This window comes from Dermacentor silvarum, chromosome 6 (assembly GCF_013339745.2).
Source record: "Dermacentor silvarum isolate Dsil-2018 chromosome 6, BIME_Dsil_1.4, whole genome shotgun sequence".
Lineage (NCBI taxonomy): Eukaryota > Metazoa > Arthropoda > Arachnida > Ixodida > Ixodidae > Dermacentor > Dermacentor silvarum.
The window spans coordinates 51,331,331-51,355,454 of NC_051159.1; the positions used below are offsets into that span (position 1 = coordinate 51,331,331).

The following is a 24,124-nucleotide window of genomic DNA, read 5'->3' on the forward strand; positions in this document are numbered from 1 at the left end:
ACTGTGAAATCTTCTGTGAAGAAGCTTGTGCCGATTGCTTAGACATAAAGAGGTTGCTTGAAATAGTCCATTATTTCTTTGCTGTCTAGGTCGGCATTTCTCGCGAGAAGAAGCGTTTGGCCAGTACCCTCTTCAGGTGAATGGATTCAGTGATATCCACGACAGCCTAGAGGCGGCCACCACCAGCCTGGAACCCGAGAGTGCGTCGACACCATCATCTCGGCGACTAGGCCAAGAGGTCAGCCCGCGTTATGATTGGATTTTGATTTGGCTTGGTCTTTGGTTTGGCCTTTGGCTCGGCTGTGTTTGCTGTGAGAAGTGCCCCAGCAGCACTTCTTGAGCTTGCTAAATGAACTTGGAGCCTTTTTTCTCAATTTGATCACTTTTGGAGGTCGCTTTGCATGACATGGCATTGAGCATGATGCTTCATGGGAATCACGGATGTTCTGTCTGCTTGCTACGTATTCTTGGAACGTGGCATTCCTGACAGCTGATCAATAAATAATATGACCCTGGCTTAATTGCTAGACAATACTGTTGCCAGTATCTGGGCTCAATATATATTTGTATCAATATATATATTGATACAAATCTGTACAGGTACCAATATATATATACAGCGTAGACCGCTTATAACGTAAGTTGCCGGAGTAGCCAATATCCGCACTATAAGCGGTACCGCACTATAACCAAAACAACTATTGTATTGCGATAATGGACACTCCAGGCGCATTTATGCCGTCGCTGTCACCGTGCTCTAGATTCCGTATTCGCTACTAAGTAAATTAACAAGCACGGTGTCACACGCGCACAAGCAAACATGAACACATCTCGCTTGTTGATCGCGGAAACGAACGTTCAAAACGCTCGAGTGACGAAGTGCGGCGAGCGAATTGACCTTCGTGCTATCATGCCTCTGGCTTCAACGCGACCTATAAGTGGCGAAAACACGGCGCGCGGCGGACTTTCCCCGTCGCAGATTGCTTTCAAGATAGGGCCAAGGCGATGGTAGTATCGCCGAAGTGGATCGTCGCAGATTACGTCTTGCTTCGGTCCACTGAAACCGTTCCGCATTGCTTTGCTAGCAAAAATCCTCTCCTTCTGTTTGCGCCAGTCCCGAACGCAAGTTTCGGATTCTCCGAACACCCGTGATGCGGCCCGATTTCCATCCGTCTCTGCGCACATGATCACTTGCCTTTTAAATGTGGCATCATGATGAACTCGGTACTCCATGCTCATAGAGCAGACGCAGAGAACGTGAAGACAGACGGTAGACTATTTATTGCCTAAGCCTGTGTACTGTAGCACATGGAAGAAGCTACGGTAGCTAGGCTCGAAAGTAGCTAGGCTCGACGCGCGTGCGAGGCGGCCATTTTGAAATGCCGACGGCTATATGGCAACGCAGATTTAGGGTCGTACTCAGTTCTAACGTGCACACAATTTTTGGACCTGTTTTATCGGAAAAAATGTGCGCGTCAGATTCGAGTAAATAGGGTATTTGTGGCTTGAGGGGAGCGTTTGCCGTCTAGGTAGACTGCCGAACTTCCAGGCAGCCACACTGTAACCGGTATTTCGTGTCCCACAACTGCACTATACGCGAGACACGTATACATAGAGTGCTATGGGAAAATTAACGGGAGTCTGAAAAGACCATATTATATCCGGTCCTGCACTATAAGCGCTTACGTTGTGAGTGGTCTATACTGTATTGATACCTGTACTTCGCGATGATGTGTGCCGCGACAGGCGAACGCGAAACACAGTGGCGGCCTCGACTGAAATTTCCGCAGTGCTGGAGTTGTGAAAACAGCAAATTCATTTTACCGTCGAAGTTTGTTTTTCCGGTCTGCCTGGTAATTTTTGCGACCCCGTCCGTGTCTGAGAAAATCAGTCCGCCAACTGTATTTAACTTCAGCACGCAAACTGAAGAGCCAAAGAGCGACCATGCGCGTGCGTTCATTGCGGACTGCGTGCCGCTGAAAAGCAGCTGGAGCAAAAGGCTTCTCCATCATCTAGGCATTCGCCTTGTAAATTTTTTTCCCTGTTCATTCGCTCACTCCATGTTTCCTCCTGCTCCTCCTCTGCATCGCCCTCGTCACTCTCCCCTCGACCAGCACACCTCTTTGAGAAACATGCTCGCTTCCCTCACTTGTCTTCAGGGTTTTCCAGCAACTGCATTATAACCGATTTTCATCTAGCGTGGCTGCACTATAAGTGGTATGCGTATACAGTTGGACCTCGTTATAACGAAGTCATATCTGACACGAATATACATTCTTTATATCCGATATTCGTTATAAGCATATATTCGCTACACAATAATATCGGCGAGAAATTTTTATGTTTACTTCGTTATATCTGATAATTCGTTATATCCGTGTTCGTTATATCGAGGTTTGACTGTACATTGAGTACTATGGGAAGATAAACAGAAGTCAGAAAAGACAGCAAGCATTACCGTATTTACTCGATTGTAATGCGAGGGGCAACTTTTCATTGCGTCTATCATGAAAAAATAAAACCGCGAAAATAACGCGAGGGGTGACATTTTGTTGCATCCAGCAAAAAAAAATTGAAAATGAAGAAAACTGGTAAAGTAACACGAGACCACCAGATGCATGAAAAAGTCGCAGTTTCACCCGAAAGGTGAAGCATCAATTGCGATAGCAAATTAGTAGAGAGCTATGCGGAGTAAGGATAGTAGTTTTATTGGCTGCGTAAACTTAGACACACTCGCTTACTAACTAAATTAACACTTTCGTGACCACGCCTATTCCCGTCGACAGTATTTTCTCGATAGTACAAGTTCAAATTTTGGCGCTTCTCCGAGCGCTTTGGACAGCTAGCGCCATCAAGCGGGTTAAACAGAGACTATTTTAGCAGTTTCGGATTTGTGTTTCTCTTTTTCACCATGCGGGATTTTTAAAGCGCCTGCATAGTCGGGGTGACGAGCGCTCGTCGTTTGGCATCTACGTCGCGCGCGTCCGCTCCATGGAAACGGTGATTTTCGACGGATTCCAACGCATCTGGGCTCGAATTTGCGGATGATCGTAGCAGCACAGACTCGAAAGACGACTTCGATTCGTCGGACTTCAGTACGGACGACGAAAGTGCGGCAAACCGCCCCAGAACATCGACGGGTATCCGCAGTTGAGTTTTGCTTTCTTCTCAGACCGTGCTATCGCTGCTGCGCATCGAAGTAAGAATTTCCGGCGTGTTCTAAAGGTCACAGTTCTTATCTGCAAGGTGTAAACATCGTTCGGACGAAATCATTTGCCGGCGGTCGCGCAGAGTCGAGTTTTGTCCACGAAGACGGCCGGGAGTGCACCTTGGAATCGCGCTCCGGAGTGCTGCGCGTACCCGTGTGCCTCAAGAACTTTTGTAGATACAGAGCTTATATTTGCAGGCTGATTTCATATATCCCTTTTCTTGAAAATGTATTTTTCGATTTTTTAAAATATTTTTTTTGTGCAAAGCAGCATTATTGTTTTTATCGATCTTTCTTGTTCTTGATGCGATTTTTGTTTTGATAATTTTTTTCGTAGTATTTTTAATAAATATGCTGTTTGAAATTAATACCGTTGGAAAGATAATTTCATCTTCTACAATTTGATACCATACACTTCAACATGAATCATTTCCTGTGGCAGGAAAAAAAATAATTGCCAGACTACCCAAAAACTACCGATTTTCCCGCGGTCACGAAAGTGTTAACAAGCATGGTGTCAGTGCACACAAGCAAACATGAATAGATCACACTCGATGACCGCAGACAACCACTGTCAAAATGCTGGCCTAAGCAAGCGCGCCAGCAGCAGCGAGGGAAGGTTCATGCGGTCTATCGCTTCAACGGAAACTGAGCGGCGAAAGCACAGTGCATACAAAGGTCAGAGCCTTGTGGAGATCGCTTTCAAGATAGGTGCGCGCGACAGCCTGCACCGGCGCATAGTACAAGTACGCAGTTCTAGCCTCCGTAGCAGAGCAGAAGCCGTTCCCGCTTTCCTCCATTCGCGTGGGAGATTGATTCTCCAGTTCCCCTTGCGCCCGGTTGCAAGATGCGCATTTGTTGCCGCAGCTAAACATTGCCTCCCCTCAGTCCCTCCCATCCCACCACGGCCTTTTGCGTGACGCAGACGTCGCGTTTGCTCTCCGCCGTGCGTTCGCTCTCCGGACGCGCGCTTTCACTCGCTCATTTCACTCGTTGGTTAGAATTGGGTGCATCATTGCACTTTTTAGACAACTTGAATTTCGGTATTCGATTGTAACGTGAGGTGAAATATTTAGCGCGCACAATTGACAAGGGCACAGTGAAGGGGACACACAGGTGCTCGTGTGTCCCCTTGTCAATTGTACGCGCTAAATATTTCACTATGAATTCGTACCAACTCGCCCACGTGCGAGTTGGTCAGTTCTGCGAATGGTGAGGATCGACTTCAGGTAGCAAAAATCAGAAATAAAACTCGCGTTACAATTGAGTAAATACGGTATATCCAGTCCTGCACTGTAAGCGGTTACGTCATAAGTGGTCCGAGCTGAACTCACAGCAGGGTGCATGTAGTTTTGCTAAGAATACCACTTGCCGTTTCTCTCAACTGTACATATTTTTCCAACACAGTGCTTAGCTGAGAGAGTGCATATGCCCTAATTTTCTTGCCTTCTGTCATTGCTTGTATTTTTGCTGCTCTGTCATAAATGCTCATTAGCTTGTCCTGTCGTATTCAGCCCCTCAGCTTTCTTTTCCCTGAAGGGCACTCATTTGTGTGTTGGCTTTAGCGGTGTTAATGATAATTGTGGTGTCCACAGGTGGATTAATCCATGTCCTGGATTAATTTTTACCACCTGGGGTTCTGTTAGCATACACGTAAGCTTCAGTGTACGGTCTACTGTCGTTCATTGTCTCGCCAACTCTGTGTGATCATACCGTTCTTGTGAATCTGTGTGTATGATGGGGCAAAGCGTGCATTTTTTAAATAAGCGTTGTTCACATGCCCTATATTGGCATAAAGCTGTCAACAGGCTTCCAAAGTCAACAAGAGATCCTGTGCTGGCCTTTCGGAGACATCACAATTGCGTTTCTTTCAGATAGACCCAATCAGAAATACAGTCAATGGTCGATTTTTTCAGACTCCTTAAGGGCTGCAAAAAAAAAAAAAAAAATCAGAAAGACCGAAAAAACTGAATGCATGCCTTTTACAGCCCCAAGAGCTCAAGTCGCCACAGGCATGTCCAAAATAGCTCTGAAGGCCTGCCAGTACATTTATTAGGCAGTTTAGGACCTGGAGTCACGGCGAAAAGTCTGGGCAAACTGGACGGTGAAGAATTCTTGCGCTCAAAATTTCAGACATTCTTATACATTCGTTCTTATACATTGACTGAAAGGGGTACGGGACGGTGCTGTGAAGGCGTCCGAATTATCGGGCATGTCCGGAAAAATTGGTCATTGACTTTGCAGTTAAACCTCGATCTAACAGTCAGTAAAAATGGGCAATTTGCTTCGTTATATTGAAATTCTATGTTTGATGCGAATAAGTACAGATGCTGATGGATCTTTCTTGCACAGAAGGGGCTGCAAAATTTTGCAAATTATTGGGCAGTCGCAAAAAGCAAATTTGAATGAGGAAAAAAAAATGGTATCGTTGAATTTTAGAGCCTGTAACTAAACATATTGTTCCATGCTGTGTCGATATCTTCACATCGGCGGTACAAAGCGAAACCAGCCACACCTTTGCGTCCACTTTGCCTCCGCAGCTGATAGTGTCGCCTGCAGTGCGACGTTGCTATCATGAAAGGTGACAGCAGTGCGGGGAGAGGAGCAAATGCCTCATCTGCCTCTCGCTTCAAAGCGTCTCCGAAACTTAGATTATGCAACCTCCAGCACTAAACGCGCAAAAAGACGGCACATGAATTCACGCCATCTCAGCCGTCCAGTCTTTGTACACGTGGCAGATTACTTCTAAAACAGGGCACGGGGGCTGCATGCTGACAGCCATGTGCTAGTTAAGACGTGCGACAACCTGCCATTCATGGCAGTTCCCATTTATCATCTTGGTATTCTTTCGCAGCTGCAAGAAAATATTGTTATATTGAAATCGTGTATAAACACACTTCATTGTGTTGAGGTTCAATATACACGGTGTTCTTTGGAGAAGAAGTTATAAAAAGTTAAATACTTGTTATGTCGAGAATTTTGTTATATTTAAGTTCGTTATATCAAGGTTTCTCATTTTAGGCATTACACTTGTATAGTTATAATGAATATTGTATTGATGAAGGTATTTTCATGCCGGATATTGCTTCGTTATAACTAGGTTCGACTCTCCTAACTACAATATGCACATCTGGCAAGCTAACCTTGTTGCTGAACAGCTCTTCTGTCATAAAAAAGTATTGTTTTTTTATGTTTTGTTTACCTTGCAGACGTGGTTTACGAAGCTTCCACCCGTGCTGGTCTTTGAGCTCTCTCGGTTTCGTTTCAATCAGCACCTCAACAAGCCTGAAAAGATTCATCATCGGCTAGACTTTCCAGAGTTGCTCTATATGGACAGGTTTGTCCATTTTTGAATTGTTGGTCCTCTTTCGAAGAGCGCTCACTGCTTTTCCAGGTTCCTGCATACAGCATTTGTCCATGAAGTCCCATGTTGATATTTTGCTCTAGAAGTGATTCCCCAAAACATATGTAGAGGACCTCTTGAGTCTAATCTGTATATTTTTGTGTTAATTGCTGTGGCATACTCGTCAGCAGTAGAGAAAGGGTTGAAGACATCACAACAAAGGAGCTAACAGCCATGCCAAAAGAAACTAAGTTTTTCCAAGACCTCAACAAACGCTAGAAACTGGGCATACACTGCAAGGGAGACTACTTTCGAGTTTAGTTTACCTTCTTTTTTGTGTGTGTGTGTGGCTGTATTATTGTACTAGCCCATCCTTACCCACAGCGTCATATGGAAGCCTGTAAGGTACCTTAAATAATATTTGTAACACTTTACCAAACAACCCAATCATTGTGCATAAAGCAGATTGTAAAAAAATAAATAAGTAAATAAAAAATAAGAAAAAGGGGAGGGAACCCAGGGTTGTATAACATAACAAATATCTTCCCAAATTCTACTCAGTCTTGCAAAATGTAAAAAAAAAAAAAAGGAAAATGTTGTGTTAATTGCGTAAAAAATGTTAAATTTCTTCTTATTTCTGGGGTTTCACGTGCGAAAACCAGTTCTGATTATGAGGCACGCTGTAGTGGAGGGCTCCGGATTAATTTTGACCACCTGGGGTTCCTTAACGTGCACTAAAACGCAAAGACATGGGCGTTTTTGCATTTCCCCTCCATCGAAATGCGGCCGCTGCGGCCGCGATTCGATCCCATGATCTCGTGCTCAGCAGTGCAACGCCCTAGCTGACTGAGCCACCACGGTAGGTTAAATTAAATCTAAGAGAGTTATAAAATAGTTTTATTTTGAAAAGAAATGCTTGATTAAAGAGCTGCAGCATGATGAGTAAACTAGTTGTAACATTCCACTACCAAAGGAATTACTATACAAAAAGAAAAATAATGCAAATATTTTAAATGCTTTGAGTCCTAGAGCTACTACATGTGTGATGAACCTGCTTCCAATGTGTTAAGATGGTGGCCCTCGCTGAAACAGTGTGATTGACAGTTTTATTTTCTCGACTGGAGAATGTGACTACCCACCGATGTGTAGTGACTTGCTGATATGTTTTCTGTGCAGGTACATGGAATACAACAAGAACATAACCCGCAGCAAACGTGAGGAGGTTCGCCGGCTTAAAGCTGAGCGGGAGAGGCTCAGGAGACAACTTGACAAGTGTGTAATCATTCAAGCACAGTCTTTTTGTCAACGTATTTGGGCTTGCTATGAGCGAAAAGAGTGCCTTTCGAATTTAACCTAAAGCATGAGTTATCTAAGTGGGTTCCGCAGGCCTCTCCTTGAGGTTCAGTGCTCGCCAAGTCGCTAAGACGGCGAACACAAGGTGCGCTCGATCCAAGGAGCCTTTACTTCCCATGCCCGAGTTTCAAAACACAATATAGTGTGTAAATGAAGTGCGCGAGCTGCGCAATAAATCCGCCAGCAGCTTGTAGCCAGCCAGCTTCTGAAAACAGGCAGTGCACCTAAGCTATTGCACTGAAATCTCGGAGCCCTTAACTTACCCTCATACGCATTTCTCTCGTTTTAGATAAGTGAAACGTGCACGGAGCAGCACAACCCATTTCATTCTTCTACGGTAGCTCAGCGAGCGCTGCTAATGTGCAACGCAAAAGAGCGAAGACGACGTTAGCACTCAACAGAAACAGAGCGGTGGAGTCTGCATTGCCATAGTCATCAGCAGAAATCGCACGTGATACGAGAATGACAGCAGTGCCGGAATGCTTCGTTTCTAATTGTGCCTGTAAAGCCTTTGTTCTTGCGTTTATCGCCATGCATCACGCTGCATTGGTGACTGGCCACGTGCCTTCGTAACTGCATAGTCACCATCCATGATCGCGTCATTTAGGCACCACACTTTCGTCCACAGCCGTTGCGGCAAACAGCAGTGTCGTTTTGACTCTGTGCACGCGTCTAAAGCCCCTCTTAGAGTTACTGTACACAGCATATACAGTGACTCTAACCCGTCGGCCCCTCCAGCACTGCCTAGCCAGCGAAAACGTGTATGGAGGGGCTTTACACGTGTCGTCCTCGTGCCTTCAAAAGTGCATAGTCGCCATCCATGATCACGTCGATAGCGACCATAGTTTCGCCCACAGTTGCTGCAGGAAACAGTAGTTTCATTCTGTCATGGTGCGTGCGTCGGCCGCCTGCCTTCTGAACTGTAAGGTCATCATCGATAGCGGCCGCGGTTTCGTCTGCAGCAGTTGTGGCAAGCAGTAGTTTCGCTTTGACTTGGTGCAGATATGTCGATGATGGAGAGCACCGTCTAAATCGCGATGGACAGGTGATTTGATGGCGACCAGCTCACTGGCAAAAAAATTTTCTGGATGTGCATGCGGTAGTGAAAAGCATATCGCAGATGAAGACGAGCGCCGCGGCCGTGCGGCGAAGGAAGTCGCAAGGCCTTCGCCGTTGCGAGCACTAATCAGTCACAAGATGACGAGAATTGCAGCTTCCGCACTGCTTTAGCGCAAAATAGAAACAGGATTTGCCGATTCATTCAGTAAATAAAAGCATGTTGACGTAGTAAGCATTTGTTTGTTGTTTTCTTTATACCCTCGATAATTCAACATTCGGTTAATTTGGACTTTTTTTTTTTTTTTAGGTCCCGTGAAATCTGAATTAACGAGGTTTTACAGTACTCAAAGTAGAGTCGGCACTAATTCTAAAACCTCTTTGATGAAAGGTTATAAGTCTCCCCGTGTGATATGCACTGAAAACTGTCATTATTTCTCGGCATGCCTTGGTTGCGATAACGTCGTGTCTTGGATCATGACGACACACCCAGTTTGCACCACGTGGGTTGTAAAGCCCCTAGATACTCTGCTCTTTCTTAAGTAGCGACAGCCACCTCCGTCGGCCGCCATGTTCTTCCTAACCTCCTGAAGCGGCGTATCCGTGTAGATAGTATCTGACCGTCAACGGCCGCTGCTGCACCACATGAGTCAGAAATAAGTTTCAGGCATGGGGCCAGACAATCAAATATGAACCCAAAAGCTGCTTAGCACTGCACTGTTGAGGCCAAACGCGAAATTTGTCACGCTAATTGTGAACCGTACTTACCGATGGTGTCCGTTCTCAACTCATCTTTATGGCGACGCCTGCAGTGTTGCATTGTGGTCGTGCAATGCCACGCCGCCCGCAGAAAATCTTTCGCACAGGGAAAAGACACACACTGAAACACTGCTCACTATAATGCGTCTTCAGCTTGCCCCGAAGTTTGCTCACAGCAGTGTGCAAGTGACTGCAGGGGAACAAACAGCCTTAGGAAGAACATGGCTGCCGGAAATGAGCGCCGCCCAATGAGATTCGTCGGCGCTGCTTCAAAGCTTGTCGCTACTTAAAAAAAGCGAAAGGTCTGTAGGGACTTAAGTGGGTTGCACGTCGCCATCAAAATAGCCTGTCCACTACCACTGTTGGCCCCAAACGTGTTGCGCGCTATGCCTAGCATCTCTACTAGGGTAGGGGAGGGGGTTTCCTTGGCACTTCATGAAGCTTAGCAGGGTTCCCTGGAACCAACATGCTTGAGAACCCCTGATTTAAAGCCTTAGATGATCATGCATAGTTCGCTCCCGACTAAATTATTCCGTTTCTTGCTTTTTCTGTTCTCTCTTTTCTCTTTTTCTGTTTTCTCTTTTGCTTCTGGTGAACTTACCTCGTTTGTGTCGAAGATGTTAGCAGGGTTTTTCATGAACCGCACTCGTGGAACAGTTTCGTAGTTGTTAATGAATGAAACAGGTTGTGGTTCGAACTCTGACCAGCATCTCTACTCTTTGGCTTAAAGAAAGGCACTAGCAGAAAGAGCATCTCGATGAAACAGACAAGGGCTGAGTGCAGGTGATGCGAAAAGGCTGTATGCGCAATCCCATGCTTTGATCACTGTCACACAAATGCTGGTGCACGTGGTGCCTTGGAACTTGGATATTTTGGAATGAATGATCACATCGCACACTTCCCTTGAAGTTTTTGGGGACTGTTCAGGTAATTCCATTATTCTATGACTTTCAGGAAGGCAGTAGAAGAGTGTTTGTAATATGGATGATAAAGCCAGATTTGCTACAGTTATGCAGTTTCTGTGGCATTTTCTAAGCTTTGGAATGCATATAACTTGGAGCCCTAAAACTCAAGGGCTCTTTTGGCAATGCTGTTATGCAGAAGGTGAGGCTCGTGAAGGAGAAACTGTGTGGTACAGTGCAGTCCACATATAACGATACCACATATAACTATTTCTATATTTATATTTTATTTTTCTATTTTAGCGCGCCTTTGAGACGCTATTTAGAGGTATAAATAACTTATTTTTCACAGCCTACTTTCCACAACGGTGCGACTTATGTTAAGTTTTTTTTGGAAAAACTGCCGTCAAAATCAGATTCGATGTTAGGGACAGGACACGGGAAACGCGCTGGTTGACTTAACCACTACGGGTTCTGTGCGCGCTTCGAGGTGGCGGGTACGTTCTTGTGATCGAGTTCCTGAGCGCCATGCGAGAAGGACGGAGCAGCAACACAAGCGGCGGCAGGCCGACTGCGAGTCGGCCAACCCCGAATTCGTCGCATCTGCAGATCGCTGTCAAGATACAGCGCGCGCCACTGCGCAAACTACGCAGTTGCTACCAGAGTACAAGCTGACCCTCCCCACCTCTCTCTCTCCCGTGCTGCCTTCCCGTTTTCCTCCCTTGTGTGCAATTCGGCTCACCGTCGGACGCTTTCAGTTGCACATACAGCATATGGCGTGCAGGGACGATGTTATCGCCCTTGGACATTATACGGAACATCGCGGCAACCACGACGGCAGAAATGCGCCTGGAGTGGAAATATGACACCCATACGCTTCCGCTTCACCTGCATTCACGGAGTGAAACGTGACTAATTTTTTTTAAAATCGCTTACGGAACAAACAGGTGCGTCTCATATACATTTTTTCCGGACAGACTGCCGTTTTTAGGGGGGCGCGTCTTATACAAAGCTGCGAGTTATAGACCGGAAAACGATCGGATTTCTTGTTCTTCTTGATATCGTTATAAGTGGACTGCACTGTATTGTAGTTTACCAGTTTATTTCTTGTTACTTGGAGAAGCTCTTCGATTAGGCGGCAACCACGTGCTCGCATTGCGTCGTGGAAGCAGCCACGTGGACATGATATCAGGAAGAAAAATAGCGCCAAATTTACATTGTTGTCTAAATAAATACAATCATGCGCCCGTAAACAAGTTGCAAACATACCATGAGGCCAATGTTTTACTCAAGGTGTATCAAGTCTAGCTTAATATGCTGTCATCGCCAGTGGAAATCTGTTTTATATCGCCAGCATGAAATGCCGTGTCGCCATTTGTTGAGCAGAACTTTGCAGCTCTCGGGGGCGGCTCAGGCCTAACAGCATCAAAACTAATAACTGATCTCAATAATAATTACAAGACAACGCCGATTCTTTGTCCTCAGCTCGAGATGAGCGATGGCTGATTTCATTATTTATTTTTTGCTGTGATGGCAGAGAGCAAGTTGCAAGAGGAAATTCAGATCGAAGCAGGCGGACTGGTTGCTGCCATGTCATTGCGCAATCACTAAGTCCCTGGTGGAAGTCGCCGCGCAGCCTTCGGGGCGACAAGTGAAATTTTCTGGCTGGCCAGAAACCGGCAATGCGACAAAACGACAGTGACGGATCGCCCTCCACAACGGCAAAACCTGTTGCTCGTTGCTCTCGCTTGTCGCCGTTGCTCGAAAATTGCATGCACATGGTTACGCCTTTATGCCTTCTTTTTCTTTAGCCATCCCTTTGCTCTCATGAATGGTCCTGGCATTATTAAAGGGACACTAAAAAGAAAAATGAGTTTAGCTGTATAAGTAAATTACCCTTCTGCAATACCAAAAAAAAAAAAAAATCTTACCATGAGAGTCGGCTTTTGGTAAGCCATGGAAAGAAAGCTAAAACGAAGGATGGGTGACCACGGCCACTTTCAAGTTTCCAACCAGCTTGTGACGTCAGGGATTTTTACTGGGCTACAAGGTAGCCTAGAATGTGTTCTAAAGGAGCCCAAGTTTGAAATTAGCAAGTTTCAATACTTGAATTTCTGCTGCACCACAATGGCACGAATGCAAGAAAATATTTCGTAATCTGTGTAGCCACACTGGCGTACAGGTTCTCTGGTTTTGGCATAATATCAATGAAAATAGAGTTTCGAAAGAATTCTTAATCAGTCTAAACTGATTTAATATCACTCTTTAGGGTCCCTTTAATTGTAGAGCAGCCTTGCATGGCTTACCAAACCTCCTTTGATTAGTTGGTTCGGTTTTGTGCTCAAAGAAACACACAGGACAGTTCCGTACTTCGTTTTTATTTGGTTCCAAAACACTGTATTCAGACTGCCTATTTCACGTTTCACGGTTAATGCATTTGCATTAAGGGAGGGCATTGCGAAAAATTAAGGGGGGCATCGCGAGAAATGGCCAAAAAATCTATTTCTTGAATATCGCATTTTCAGTTTCTGTAACTCTATCTGATCCCGAAATATCATCACAGAGAACCACCTAGAAGTGTTCTAAAAAATTTGTTGTATCAGCCAAGGTGGCAAAGAACTTGTGTAAATCACAAAAGAATAGCATTTTTCAAGCCACAATATCTACGGAGCGGCGCAGCCTAGCGCCGCTATCTTGGTCTTGTCGGGAAGCGCGTATCTCCGTCTTTAAATTTGTTGCTTCAGCGATCTCCTCCATGCAGAAACAAGCGCACAAAAAGCAAATGATTGAAGGTCGTTCCAGAGTCTCCGATTGGCCTCCCCCGCCACATGACTCCAGTACAGGTTCGCCATTGGTCCAGCACTCTCTCCGTAATGGCGTCGTCTGCTTGGCTCTTTGCACCTCACGAGCTCTGGACAGTCTCCGTAATCTCAACGAGTGTCAGAACAGGCGCTACGCAGACATTGCATGGCCGATCCCTTCGTTTGAGGACGTCTCAGACCCACGGCTAAGCATTCCGAGCATCGGCGACGTGGACTTCGCGACGAGGCTTTGCACGCTTAAAACTCGGGACACCCAGCTAAGCCTTTCAGCATCAGTGTTACGGAATTTACGACCAAGCACATTGCGCATGCAATCCTCGCACCCGCGTCTAAGCATTTTGCACATAGGCATCTCCAACTCGGTGATCAAGCACATCTTGCACAGGTTCCTTGGACCCGGGGCTGTGCATAATAAGCGCAGACTTCTTGGACCCGCACCTAAGCATTTCGTACATCGACGCCTGTAACTGCGCAACTAGAACATCAAGCGTTGACTACTCGAGCCTGTGGCAAGGCATTTTGCACATCGGCGGCACCTTGGACCCACGACCAAGCACATCGCACACCGACTCTTTTACCACATGGTCACGATATCTCGTAACAATATCTATCATACCACCCCTTCATAAAGGGAACCTTATCATGAGCTCTATTCCCTAGGCCCCTTGGGCTTGAACAGACACCTGGCTGCAGATTGAGGCATCATATAAACGTACAAGCTGGAGAGCACCTAGCAGCTGCACTGAAGCAGGGCTATAGGAAGTTTTCAGTCCAATCTCGACTGGCGGCTGTGGAGTGGAGTTATTCTGAGACAAAGGTTTCTCTGCTGGACGTTATGCACTATATCGCCAGTCCCTGTAGCGCAGTCTCTCAGACCACCATCGCGAATTCGTGGCTTCAGGCGAGACTTTGCCTGCTCTGCTTACAATGCCACAACCTCGATCGATTGTACTTCTGCGGCTGACGATAGGCAGACTTGAAGGGTTAAACATTCCAGTGACCTTTGCAGAGTTCACTAACGCCAACGAAAACATTGTTATCTGTGGCGAGCTGTCATTGGATGATGCCATTGAGGAGGCATTGCTGCTTGCCGACATCCAGGCCACCTTGGATGAGGAGGACGAAGGTGCAGATGCTGTGCGTGATTACATTTGAGGAAGAGCAGCAGAACATCGACAACATTCGGATACACGTCTGTGTTGGCGATGCCGTAGGTGACCTCCTTCCAGTCATTGCTAAACTAGAAAGCAAGGTATTGCTGTGTGGCTCGAAGGAGGTCCAGAAGGAACTGACCATTTTTTTTTTATACGCAGCTGTGAGATTGTTGAGAATAGGTCTGAGGCCGCCGAGCTGTGAGAGGGAAGCGAGTGCTGGAAGAGGTGGGTGCCTGGAGGTGAAGAGAAGGAGCACATGCCTGGGAAGGTACGAAGGAGCACGCGGCAGAGGGAGGAGGAGGAAGGATGCAGAGCATCGCAGAGGAAAAGGCTAGGCGGAAGGGCGCTGGGTTCACCTCCTCTGGTAGTTGCTACAAGCTCTGTGTGCACTATGGATTTACCAGGTTCATCTGGTGACCGAGAGGCTGAGCTAGAATGCCGGAGCAGCAACGCAAGCGGCGGCACGCTGAGTGTGAGTCGACCGACCCCTGCGGCATGCACCGGGCATGAGCTGAACAAGACCGGCAAAAGGCATGGGCTAGGCATGCCCAAGAGATTCCCGAAGAATGTGCTAGGCGACTTGCAACAATGCGGGTGTGTGTGTTACGCAAGACAGCATAGCTTAGAAACTCTGGAACAGCACCTACATACGCTTGCGGATAACCTGTATTCACGAAGTGTAATGTCACTATAATTTCTTTAAAGTGTGCTGGTGAAAGAAGAATGCTTTAGCATGCTGGCAGGCGATGATCGCGGTGCACGGTATGCTATAAATCCCTCCAATAAAGCCTGACTTGCACCTGCACTGCAGTATTCTTTACGGATTTACTTTTTTTGGCAGTTTTGATTTCTAAATCCTGCAGAGTATTAGCTTTAGCTTAAATTGAATCTTCTCGCAACTCTCTCGTGCGAGACCATGTATTAGACATACTTTTTGTTGTTCGGATTATATGTTGCCCGGGTTATACATCGTTTTTGCGCGGTCCCGAGAAGGTCACATAATGGGGTTCCACTGTACCGCCCCACTACAATGATGCTCACGAGCAGGCTTTTAGCAATGTGTTCCTCTGATTCGTATCTCGTTTCTTTCAGTGAAGGTCGGTGTTTTCTTCCAAGCACACATTGTGCTTGCGTCCACTGGGATAACGAATGTGGGGATATTTTCTCTCTCTCTCTCTCTACCCCGTGCCGATTCTTTCAGGTACATCCAGTACGGCTCTGGGCCCAAACGAGTGCCCCTGCAAGACGTGCTGCAATACACGCTCGAGTTTGTCGAGAGCAAAGCGGCTCAGCAGAAAAGCGAGGAGGTGGAGATGGGCTCACCGTCATCAAGGTATTTACCTGCCACTCCTGTAACCGTTGACAGCGAACCGAGAATTGAGTACCAGCTCCGCCCTGAGAACCAGACTCCACCTGCCCTCCCTGACTCCATGCCTCAAAGCAGAGTTCCCGAGAGATGCCAGTGTTGGAAAGAAACCCACCCCTGCCATGATGTCATGATGGGGAATAATCGGCATCCACCTGTACTGGAGCACGAAGCTACAAGCAAATGTGGGTTTCTCGGAAAGAAAGCTTTGAAGTTTAAAAAAAGTTTGTCCTGGAAAAGTTCCTCCTGGTCCGGCAATCGAACCTGGGATGAGTACCTTTTCAGGGCATCGGTCCTGGGAGTCAACTTCTAAGCTCTTTTTCTGAGAACTGAGAAAACCATATAGATTTTCTTTGTATATTTGTGCTCCAATCGAATTTGGGAGCAATGCTTTCCTTGGGCGTTGGTCCTGGAAAGGTCAACTTCAAAGCTTTCCCTTATTGGTTACCTTTGTAGCTTCATGTTACAATCATGATTCGTCTGGGTCCGGGGATTGAACCCGGGACCAATGCCTTTCCGGGACATTGGTCCAGGGAAGTTCAGTTCCGAAGCTTTCTTTGAGAAATCCATGCTTTTACCGGGTCCGGGGATTGAACCCAGGACCAATGCCTTTCCGGGGCATTGGTCCAGGGAAGTTCAGTTCCGAAGCTTTCTTTGAGAAATCCATGCTTCGTCCGGGTCCGGGGATTGAACCCAGGACCAATGCCTTTCCGGGACATTGGTCCAGGGAAGTTCAGTTCCGAAGCTTTCTTTGAGAAATCCATGCATGCATTTCCTTTCTAGCTTTGCAATACAGTCCAGGGGCGGTATTCTGTAAGAGTCTACCTAGTGGACTGTCCATTTCGCCATTTCAGCGACCGTTAATTCACTGCTGCTTGACGTGCAGGAAGGTGCCAGCCAGTCTCCTTCCTGCACGTCAAGCAGCAGCAAATCAACGGTCACCGAAATGGACAGTCCACTAGGTAGACTCTTACAGAATACCACCCCAGGTGGATACCAATAGCCCCCTTTCATGGAACTTCCTCCAACCTGCCTGCTTCCACAGAACTGATTAGTCTGCCATGATGTTGCTTGAGAGAACAGAATGGGCTGGCCCATCAGCATGACTTTTGAGTTGGACAGAGGTGTATTTGCCATTGCATTGTCGGGTTGCCACTGACTCTGGGGCCTGTCGGTGTGTTCCAGCGCTCGGCACACACTGCAGCTTCGCCATCTTCACCCTACATCCGACATGTCCCCTTCTGATGCCAAGTAATTTTGTGCATTGAAAATTTGGTTTTAGCACATGTGTTGCATCTGTAGCGTCAATAAAGACCTGTAGCAACAGAACAAGTTTGGAATCCTTAATTTTCTCAGCAAGTTTTGTTGCATCCACAGATAAGGACTTCCCTGCCTCAACTTCTAAAAAAAAAGTAAGTAGTATCTCGTAGCCATCGTCGCCGCAAAGCCTGTCTTGCACGGCACTTAAGGTGCAGGAACCATACATATCAAGTATTTCACATGAAGTGCACTTGTGAAAAGCAGAGCAGCAAGCCACATCATAAGTTGCCGTAATCATTGTTGGCAAAAAAAACTACAAACAAAGAGAAGCCTCATTGCATGACAGCACACTAGTGTTGTATGAATTGAATGTTCAACTTGAATCTTGCAGCTCTTTTTCACTAACATCTTGGCACATAGTAATAATCTTAGCACATGAGTCCAATGAGGTGTCAAGATGTCTGCCAAGCATTTAAAACATTGTTATCTTCATCATTCTAGGTGTTTTCTCGACATGTACAATAGCACACTCAGTGTGTCAATTAGGTACTGAGTCCTGTTCCAGTCAACTTATGCTACAAAGCATGCACTATGTTGCGGGAAATTGTGAAACTGTACGGGTGACATTGCTGCCTAGAGACCAGCTGACAGGAATCCGCCGTAGTGGCTCTGGCGTTCTGCTGTTCGAGCACGAGGTTGCGGGTTCAAATCCCTTGTAGCCAGTGCTTTGCTTTCGGGCGTTGAACCCCATGATTCGATTTGATATTTTTGTTCCTTTACAGTGCGATGCAGTGCTCCTTTGCTGATAAACACTAAGCTAGGCTAGACTAGACGTTGCCAAAATCGATGACCATCATGACGAGATGGTGCGAGAAATTCAATGCGGCATTGCCACTCATCTTTTATTTTTGTGCCTTTTCTGGCTTGTCCAGCCATAAATGCAGTTACTGTCAAACCCGTATATGTTGAACCTAGTAAATCATAATTATCCCTTATATGGAACAATTTCATTGAATGAGAATTGCAGCCTTATCCGATAAAACAAGTTTGTGTGCAGCCAAATGACTCTGCAAGTCCAATTCCTGTGCAGACGGGCACTACAGCGTCTTCATGATGGAAGATTAAACGTAACAGAAACTTTTCTTTCTCTCATGGCATGAGTGCGTGAGCCCTGCCAGAATTTTTGTTGCCGCTCCCGTACACTAGGCTGAGCTGTGCCAAAAACCCTTCCCGAATTCACGTATAACTACACCGGCTGATGCAGCACGCGTGGGCTTCCGGGGGTCATTGGATATGCAAGGTGGCATCTGAACATTCACGTAATAGTCAGTGTGTCTTTTGATAAAGTTAGTTTCTTGATAAGGAGAGAGAGAGAAAACCTTAGATGTGTTTTTTATAGTCAAATTTTATAATAGCTACTTTCTGATGAACGAAAATAAATTTAAATATCGAATTACAAGTTATGTCCAACTCTCCGGCACTTTTATGGGTTTGACTGTGCTACCTTAGCATGGCACTGGTACAAGGCTGTGGTTGTCAGAAGCAGTGGGTGATAAAATGTCACATGTTTTGGACACCATCTGTTATCAGTTTGTGCATGCATGGGCAAGTATATTGCAAGGTGAATTGCATGCATTTATAGTCTGGTAGGCAGTCTGGTTGGTAGTGCATTTCGTAGGCATTGCAAACTGACCTTGGTAGGCAGTTTGTAGGCACATGCATACCTGCCAACTCTCACAAATGTCTCCTAAAGTTTACAAATTTGGGCTCTCTATTCTGCAATTTTATGAATATTGCATCAAGTATAGGAAAAATAAGTTATCTTTGCAACCGTGTTTTAAAGCTGTTGAAAGATGGGGCAGCACAAGGTTTAAAAAAAATGCAAAAATGAAATTGTGGTAGTGCTTGTGCTGGTGCTGTTGCAGCAGCACAAGACGCTAATACCATAGGGGTGCTTGCTTCGAGCAAGTTTTATTCAGAAAAGTTTCTGAAGTGGGCTAAATTGGCAACAGCAAAGTCACTGAGAATTTGACTGGTCTGAAAATGTTGTTAGTCTCTGCTGCCTCAAATTTGTCGCTGCTTGTTTGTGGCGTCTTAAGGGTAAATTATCGTAAGTGTGTATGTACGCAAGAAACAATGTGTGCTCATGGCAAAGTAAAAAAAAAATGCACAGTGCACTTGCCCCTCCCCTTTTTCCTTCTTTGTTGTGTCCGCGGGATTTTCACGAATTAAGATCACAGGTTCGCAGGTATGCACATGAATCCCAGTTTTTTTTTTTTTTTTTTGTCAGTTTTGTAGACAGTTCTGTAGGCAATGCGCAATTTGGTAGGCAGCGCAACATTGATAGCCCTTGCATTTCCAGTTTGGTAGTCAGCTTAGGAGGCAGCTCAATTTCAGTTTGATAGGAAATGGAACCTACAGCTGGTGCCGTAGACAATTTGGTAGGCACCACAACCCCAGTTTGGTAGGCAGTTTGGTAACAGCAGAATTTGAGCTTGATAGGTACTTTTGGCAGTTTGGTGTGCAATTCGATAGGCATGGCAATTCCAGCTTGGTAGGTGAGATGATGATTTATTGGCGTCCCCTTTGAAATGGGGTGGGGACAAATAGTCGTCTAGCCTCCTTGAGTTACTCAGGTATGCTGTACATGTTTTTCAAGTGAATGTGCTTACACATGCTTACACAGCCTACATGCTTTTCATGCGCTGCCTGCCATTAGGCAGGCAGTGACACCCCTTGTTTGGTTTGGTAGGCAGTGCCTTGTGTTGTCCCTCCTGCAGCCTGGGAGTGGGTTCCCCCGGCAGCTCGCCACCCGACGAGGGCCACTCGAGAGGAGAGAGCCCCCGAAACGTGAATGAGGGACCCTGCCCACGCCACGTGGCAGAGCCCGAACTCCGGCTGCTGCAGAGCTGCCTGCGGCGGTGGCGATCCGAGGTCGAGCACGACGTCAAGGGTGAGCCAAGTTTGAGTCGCTGTGCTACTGCACTTAGCACTTTGACCCTCATTTTTGTTTAATGGAAACAGGAAATTTATAGGCGTAGGATGTCTAGTTATGACTCGCAGAAGTACTGACTGCTGTGAGCTCGGGCTTAGCGAGCTGCAGGGCTGTGTCAGCTGTCGCCTCGCGTAATCTAGTGCACCGCTGTGCGCACGCTCTCAGCCTCCTAAGTATACCAAGCGCAGCACCGCAAGAGACATAGTATTGTCCGAGTTAAGGAAGACAGGTTTATTTGCCTGTGGCGACATCAAGCACTGTACAAACTCCCAGTCTGTTACACAAATTGACTGTGCCGTTGTCCAAGGGGTCGAAAAGAGGTGGAAAAGAGACTGGAAAGAGGCATGCATGGCCGGAGATGCACAAGGCAATGCGACAAAACCGTGCCGTACAGGGTGCGCTGCATGAAGGCGGGTGTGGCGAAGGTGTGCGGCAACTCTGCATTTCTTCTTTTTCCTTTCGTTAGCGGTCTTGCTTTGTTTTTTTCTTTCAGCGCACGCACCCAGTAGCTAGATTTAATTGTTATAACTGATAACGTGGCATCGGAGCATTGTAAGTAAGCATTTCGTTTCACCATTGAACAGAAACAAATTTGACGGTGCATCGGCTGCTTATTGTTATATCCGGTATTTAGTTAAAACCATGTATCATTGTAAGTGGGTTTGACTGTAGTTGCAGGGTCTATATCTGTGCTATCACAAACCAGGGCTTTTTACAAGTGTTCCAAGATTTATTTGCATTTGGCCTTTAACCTGAGACACAAAGGAAAATATTAAGTCAATCAAGCTACATCGATAGATTATTAGAGCGATAGGTCTACTACTCCAGGTACAAACCCAGAAAACGCCTGGTTCCATAAATCTGACCTTCAAGCTCAGCCAAGGTCAAACTGGGACAAGGCCTGCATAATATGTTATGGACGCGCGCGCCTCGGGGCAACAGCAAACAATTAATAAAATAGTAAAAAGAAAGGTCCTAGGGCCTTCATATTTTGATGTAAGATGGCTTATATTCCCCTGGAAAAATGTCTTCCCAGCAATGCACTTGTGTTTAAAAGTGAAACCGACTTTAAGGGGATCGGTGTAAGCTTTGTCTTTGTAAGCTGGCTTTCCCACATTGTGTTACAGTGGAGCCTACTCATAAAGAAAAATGTGATGCGAATGGTGCCCGATAACGCTGTCGCATTGCACTCTTAAAGGCGAAGCTTAAGCATCCTCTTTTTTTGTCAAAACTCTATCATCATTTTCTGTGTTCCGGTATATCACTTTGTTTGTGGTATAGGAAATTGCCGCCGAATGTCCTGCTGCCACTTCAATTTGAACCACCCGCACCAGAATGGATAAGTTGAAGTAACCACCATGTGACTTCCCTCTATGCTGCTCTCTCTGAATCAGCCAGTGTTGACATCACAGAGGCACCTTAGGTGGCACCACTGCAATTTTCCATTTTCGTCATTTTCTTGCCTAAAAAAGCTCTGTTCTTGCTACGAATGACGAATTCATTATTACAGAAGTGTAATCTTTTAATATGGCTAGACGATACTTACCTTTGTGCTTTAAAGAGGGTAAAAATATTTTAGTAACTTGCAGGAAACGCGTTTATTATTATTATTCTAGTTGTGCAAACAATTCTGTTGATCACATAAAGCAAGAACAAGTGAAACGCTTGTGTCAGAAAAGCGAAGTTATTAGAAAAAAAAAGTTTTTCTTTACACTGTAATGAGGGTGGATTTCACTGCAAAAAGGTGGGCTTCACTGCTTATTCTGGCTGCACGTTCACAGCTTCACACTTGCAGCTTGTCTTCTGTGTGAAAAGTGTTAATGATTGCTTTTTGTGTCCCTTAAAAAAAAAAACACAAATCGAAACGTTTTTGTTTATAGCTGGGGTAAGTGAGATCTCGCTCCGAAGGGGTGCGTATCTATTTTCAGGTGGGGTTTGACAGCTGTCGTCATTCTTGCACCACCCCTGCATCTCATTATCATTTCTTCTCTATGCATCACCGACTTCTCTCGTGCTTCTCTTGCAGAGCTGCAGGACAGCATGAGTCGCATTGACGCTACCATTCGGGACATCTACACAGAGCCGTCGTTACTACAGGTGAGCTTGATTGATGGGTCCTGCATAAAGGAGTGCCAAAGGACAGTACTGAGTCAGTCAAGTCTGTGAAAAATGTTCTTTCCCTCTGTGAAATGGTTGATTGCTACTGGAGATTTTTGAATTATTGATAGTCCTTTCTGTTTGAGCATAAAGAGAACGACACTATAGGGACCTAGGTTAGGTCCATTAAAAGAACAATGTGTGAGTCTGAGAACCAGGCCTGAGAAAGGCCTGAGAACCATTCGGACCGATGGGAGGAACTGAGAAGCTGTTTTTATTATTATTCTTCTGACCTCGCAGCACGAGGCACGACACACAGCCGAGGAGGATAACGGTGGTATCTATAACACCTATTAGAGTTGTACCATTAGAAAACTTATTAGAATCTTGGGGGAGGATAAAACAGACACAACGCAGGGACTGTTTCGCTGCAGTCCCCGTTTCTGCTGCAGGACAGCTGTAGCGGGACTTTTCCGCCGCAGGAATCTAGCTGCAGGACAGCAGACGATTTTAACAACTGCTTGGTCCCAGTCTAGAGACTTGTCGAGAAAAGTTGGCAACGCTGAACGTGTTTCTGCTCTTAATTTCCAGGTGCCATACCGGCTGCACGCAGTCCTAGTGCACGAGGGTCAGGCCGCGTCGGGCCACTACTGGGCCTTCGTGTACTGCCCGCACCGCGCAGCCTGGCTCAAGTTCAACGATGTCACGGTCAGCGAAGTGACGTGGGCGGAGCTGCTGCGGGACTCGGTCGGGGGCCACCACTGCACGTCGGCTTACTGCCTGCTGTACGTGGACCGCAGCAATCGTGATCTCTTCGATGGTGAGCCTCGTGCCCTTTGCTCTGCCGGCTCTGTCGAGTAAACCTCTGCATTAGGAGTGTGCGAATACCAAATAGTAGGTTTCGAATCGAATTCAGAAAAAAGGTCGAATTTGAATGTCAGAAAATTTATCACGCGCTTACAAATTTTGGGCAAGAAAACACAGTTCAGCACGTGATCGGGAGTCTGCTAGCACTGCATAACAAGAATGTTGTATGCTGTCAGTAACTCAGGTACCTAGGAATCAAGATGTGCAGTATGGTCTACTTGTATTAAAAGGAACACCAAATTAGTATGCCAGCACTGATTATAGCTCAGTTCTATATGAAGGTATGGAAATATATATATATATATATATATTTTACAAACAGAGTGTCTGTTGAATAGAATCAAGTGATTTGTGCCCTGTGAAGCTGAAGTAGTAGTGAAGTTATATTGTACTGAATACCTTATGAGGTTTTCAGTTTAATAGTGGACCTCTATTTTATAGCCCTCTTATATCGCATGGAAAGATTTTTTTTACTTCTAAAATATGGAAATGTTTTCCTAACTTTACGTACAGACGGGGTTTGCGGGTTATCGTCAGCTTGTGAATGTCAATCTCTGTGATAGACGAAAAAACAAACTGTGCATCACGTGACTCGATCACTGCTTCGCGCATAGACATCGTTGGCCACTGTGGTCACGACGACGTCGAAGACCATGTGCCCTTTCATTGTAAATTTAGTGTCATTTGCCACCTGTCAAAGGATTTGAAATCGGGAGGGCTTGACCGAATTCACGCAAGAGAACCCCCCTCCCCGTTCCTCTTCCTGTCAGTCCACCGTCCGCGCAAATGTCTGCAACTAGGCAGTCAGCGCACTGAGGCAGGCATTCTTGGGCGATCACTTTTGAAGATAGCTTCACTTTTGCAATGACTGCATCTGCGCACCATATTTTTGCGCGTATAACCCACACCCCCAATTACCTCCAAATAACCCGCACCCCCAAG

General features: G+C 46.0%; 1 protein-coding gene across 5 annotated transcripts in view; it reads left to right on the plus strand.

Moving 5' to 3' along the window:
• Positions 1–24,124, plus strand: part of LOC119455502 (ubiquitin carboxyl-terminal hydrolase 25-like) — a 96,766-nt gene that overhangs the window by 26,749 nt on the left and 45,893 nt on the right. For 4 of the 5 annotated variants that reach the window (XM_049668832.1, XM_049668834.1, XM_037716908.2 and 1 more), the window contains 7 exons: positions 90–238; positions 6,418–6,545; positions 7,728–7,823; positions 15,799–15,930; positions 20,004–20,176; positions 22,245–22,315; positions 22,907–23,135. In XM_049668832.1, the coding sequence (XP_049524789.1) occupies positions 90–238; positions 6,418–6,545; positions 7,728–7,823; positions 15,799–15,930; positions 20,004–20,176; positions 22,245–22,315; positions 22,907–23,135 (978 nt within the window). The remainder of the gene's footprint in view (positions 1–89; positions 239–6,417; positions 6,546–7,727; positions 7,824–15,798; positions 15,931–20,003; positions 20,177–22,244; positions 22,316–22,906; positions 23,136–24,124) is intronic. The other variant, XM_049668833.1, reaches the window with a different exon arrangement.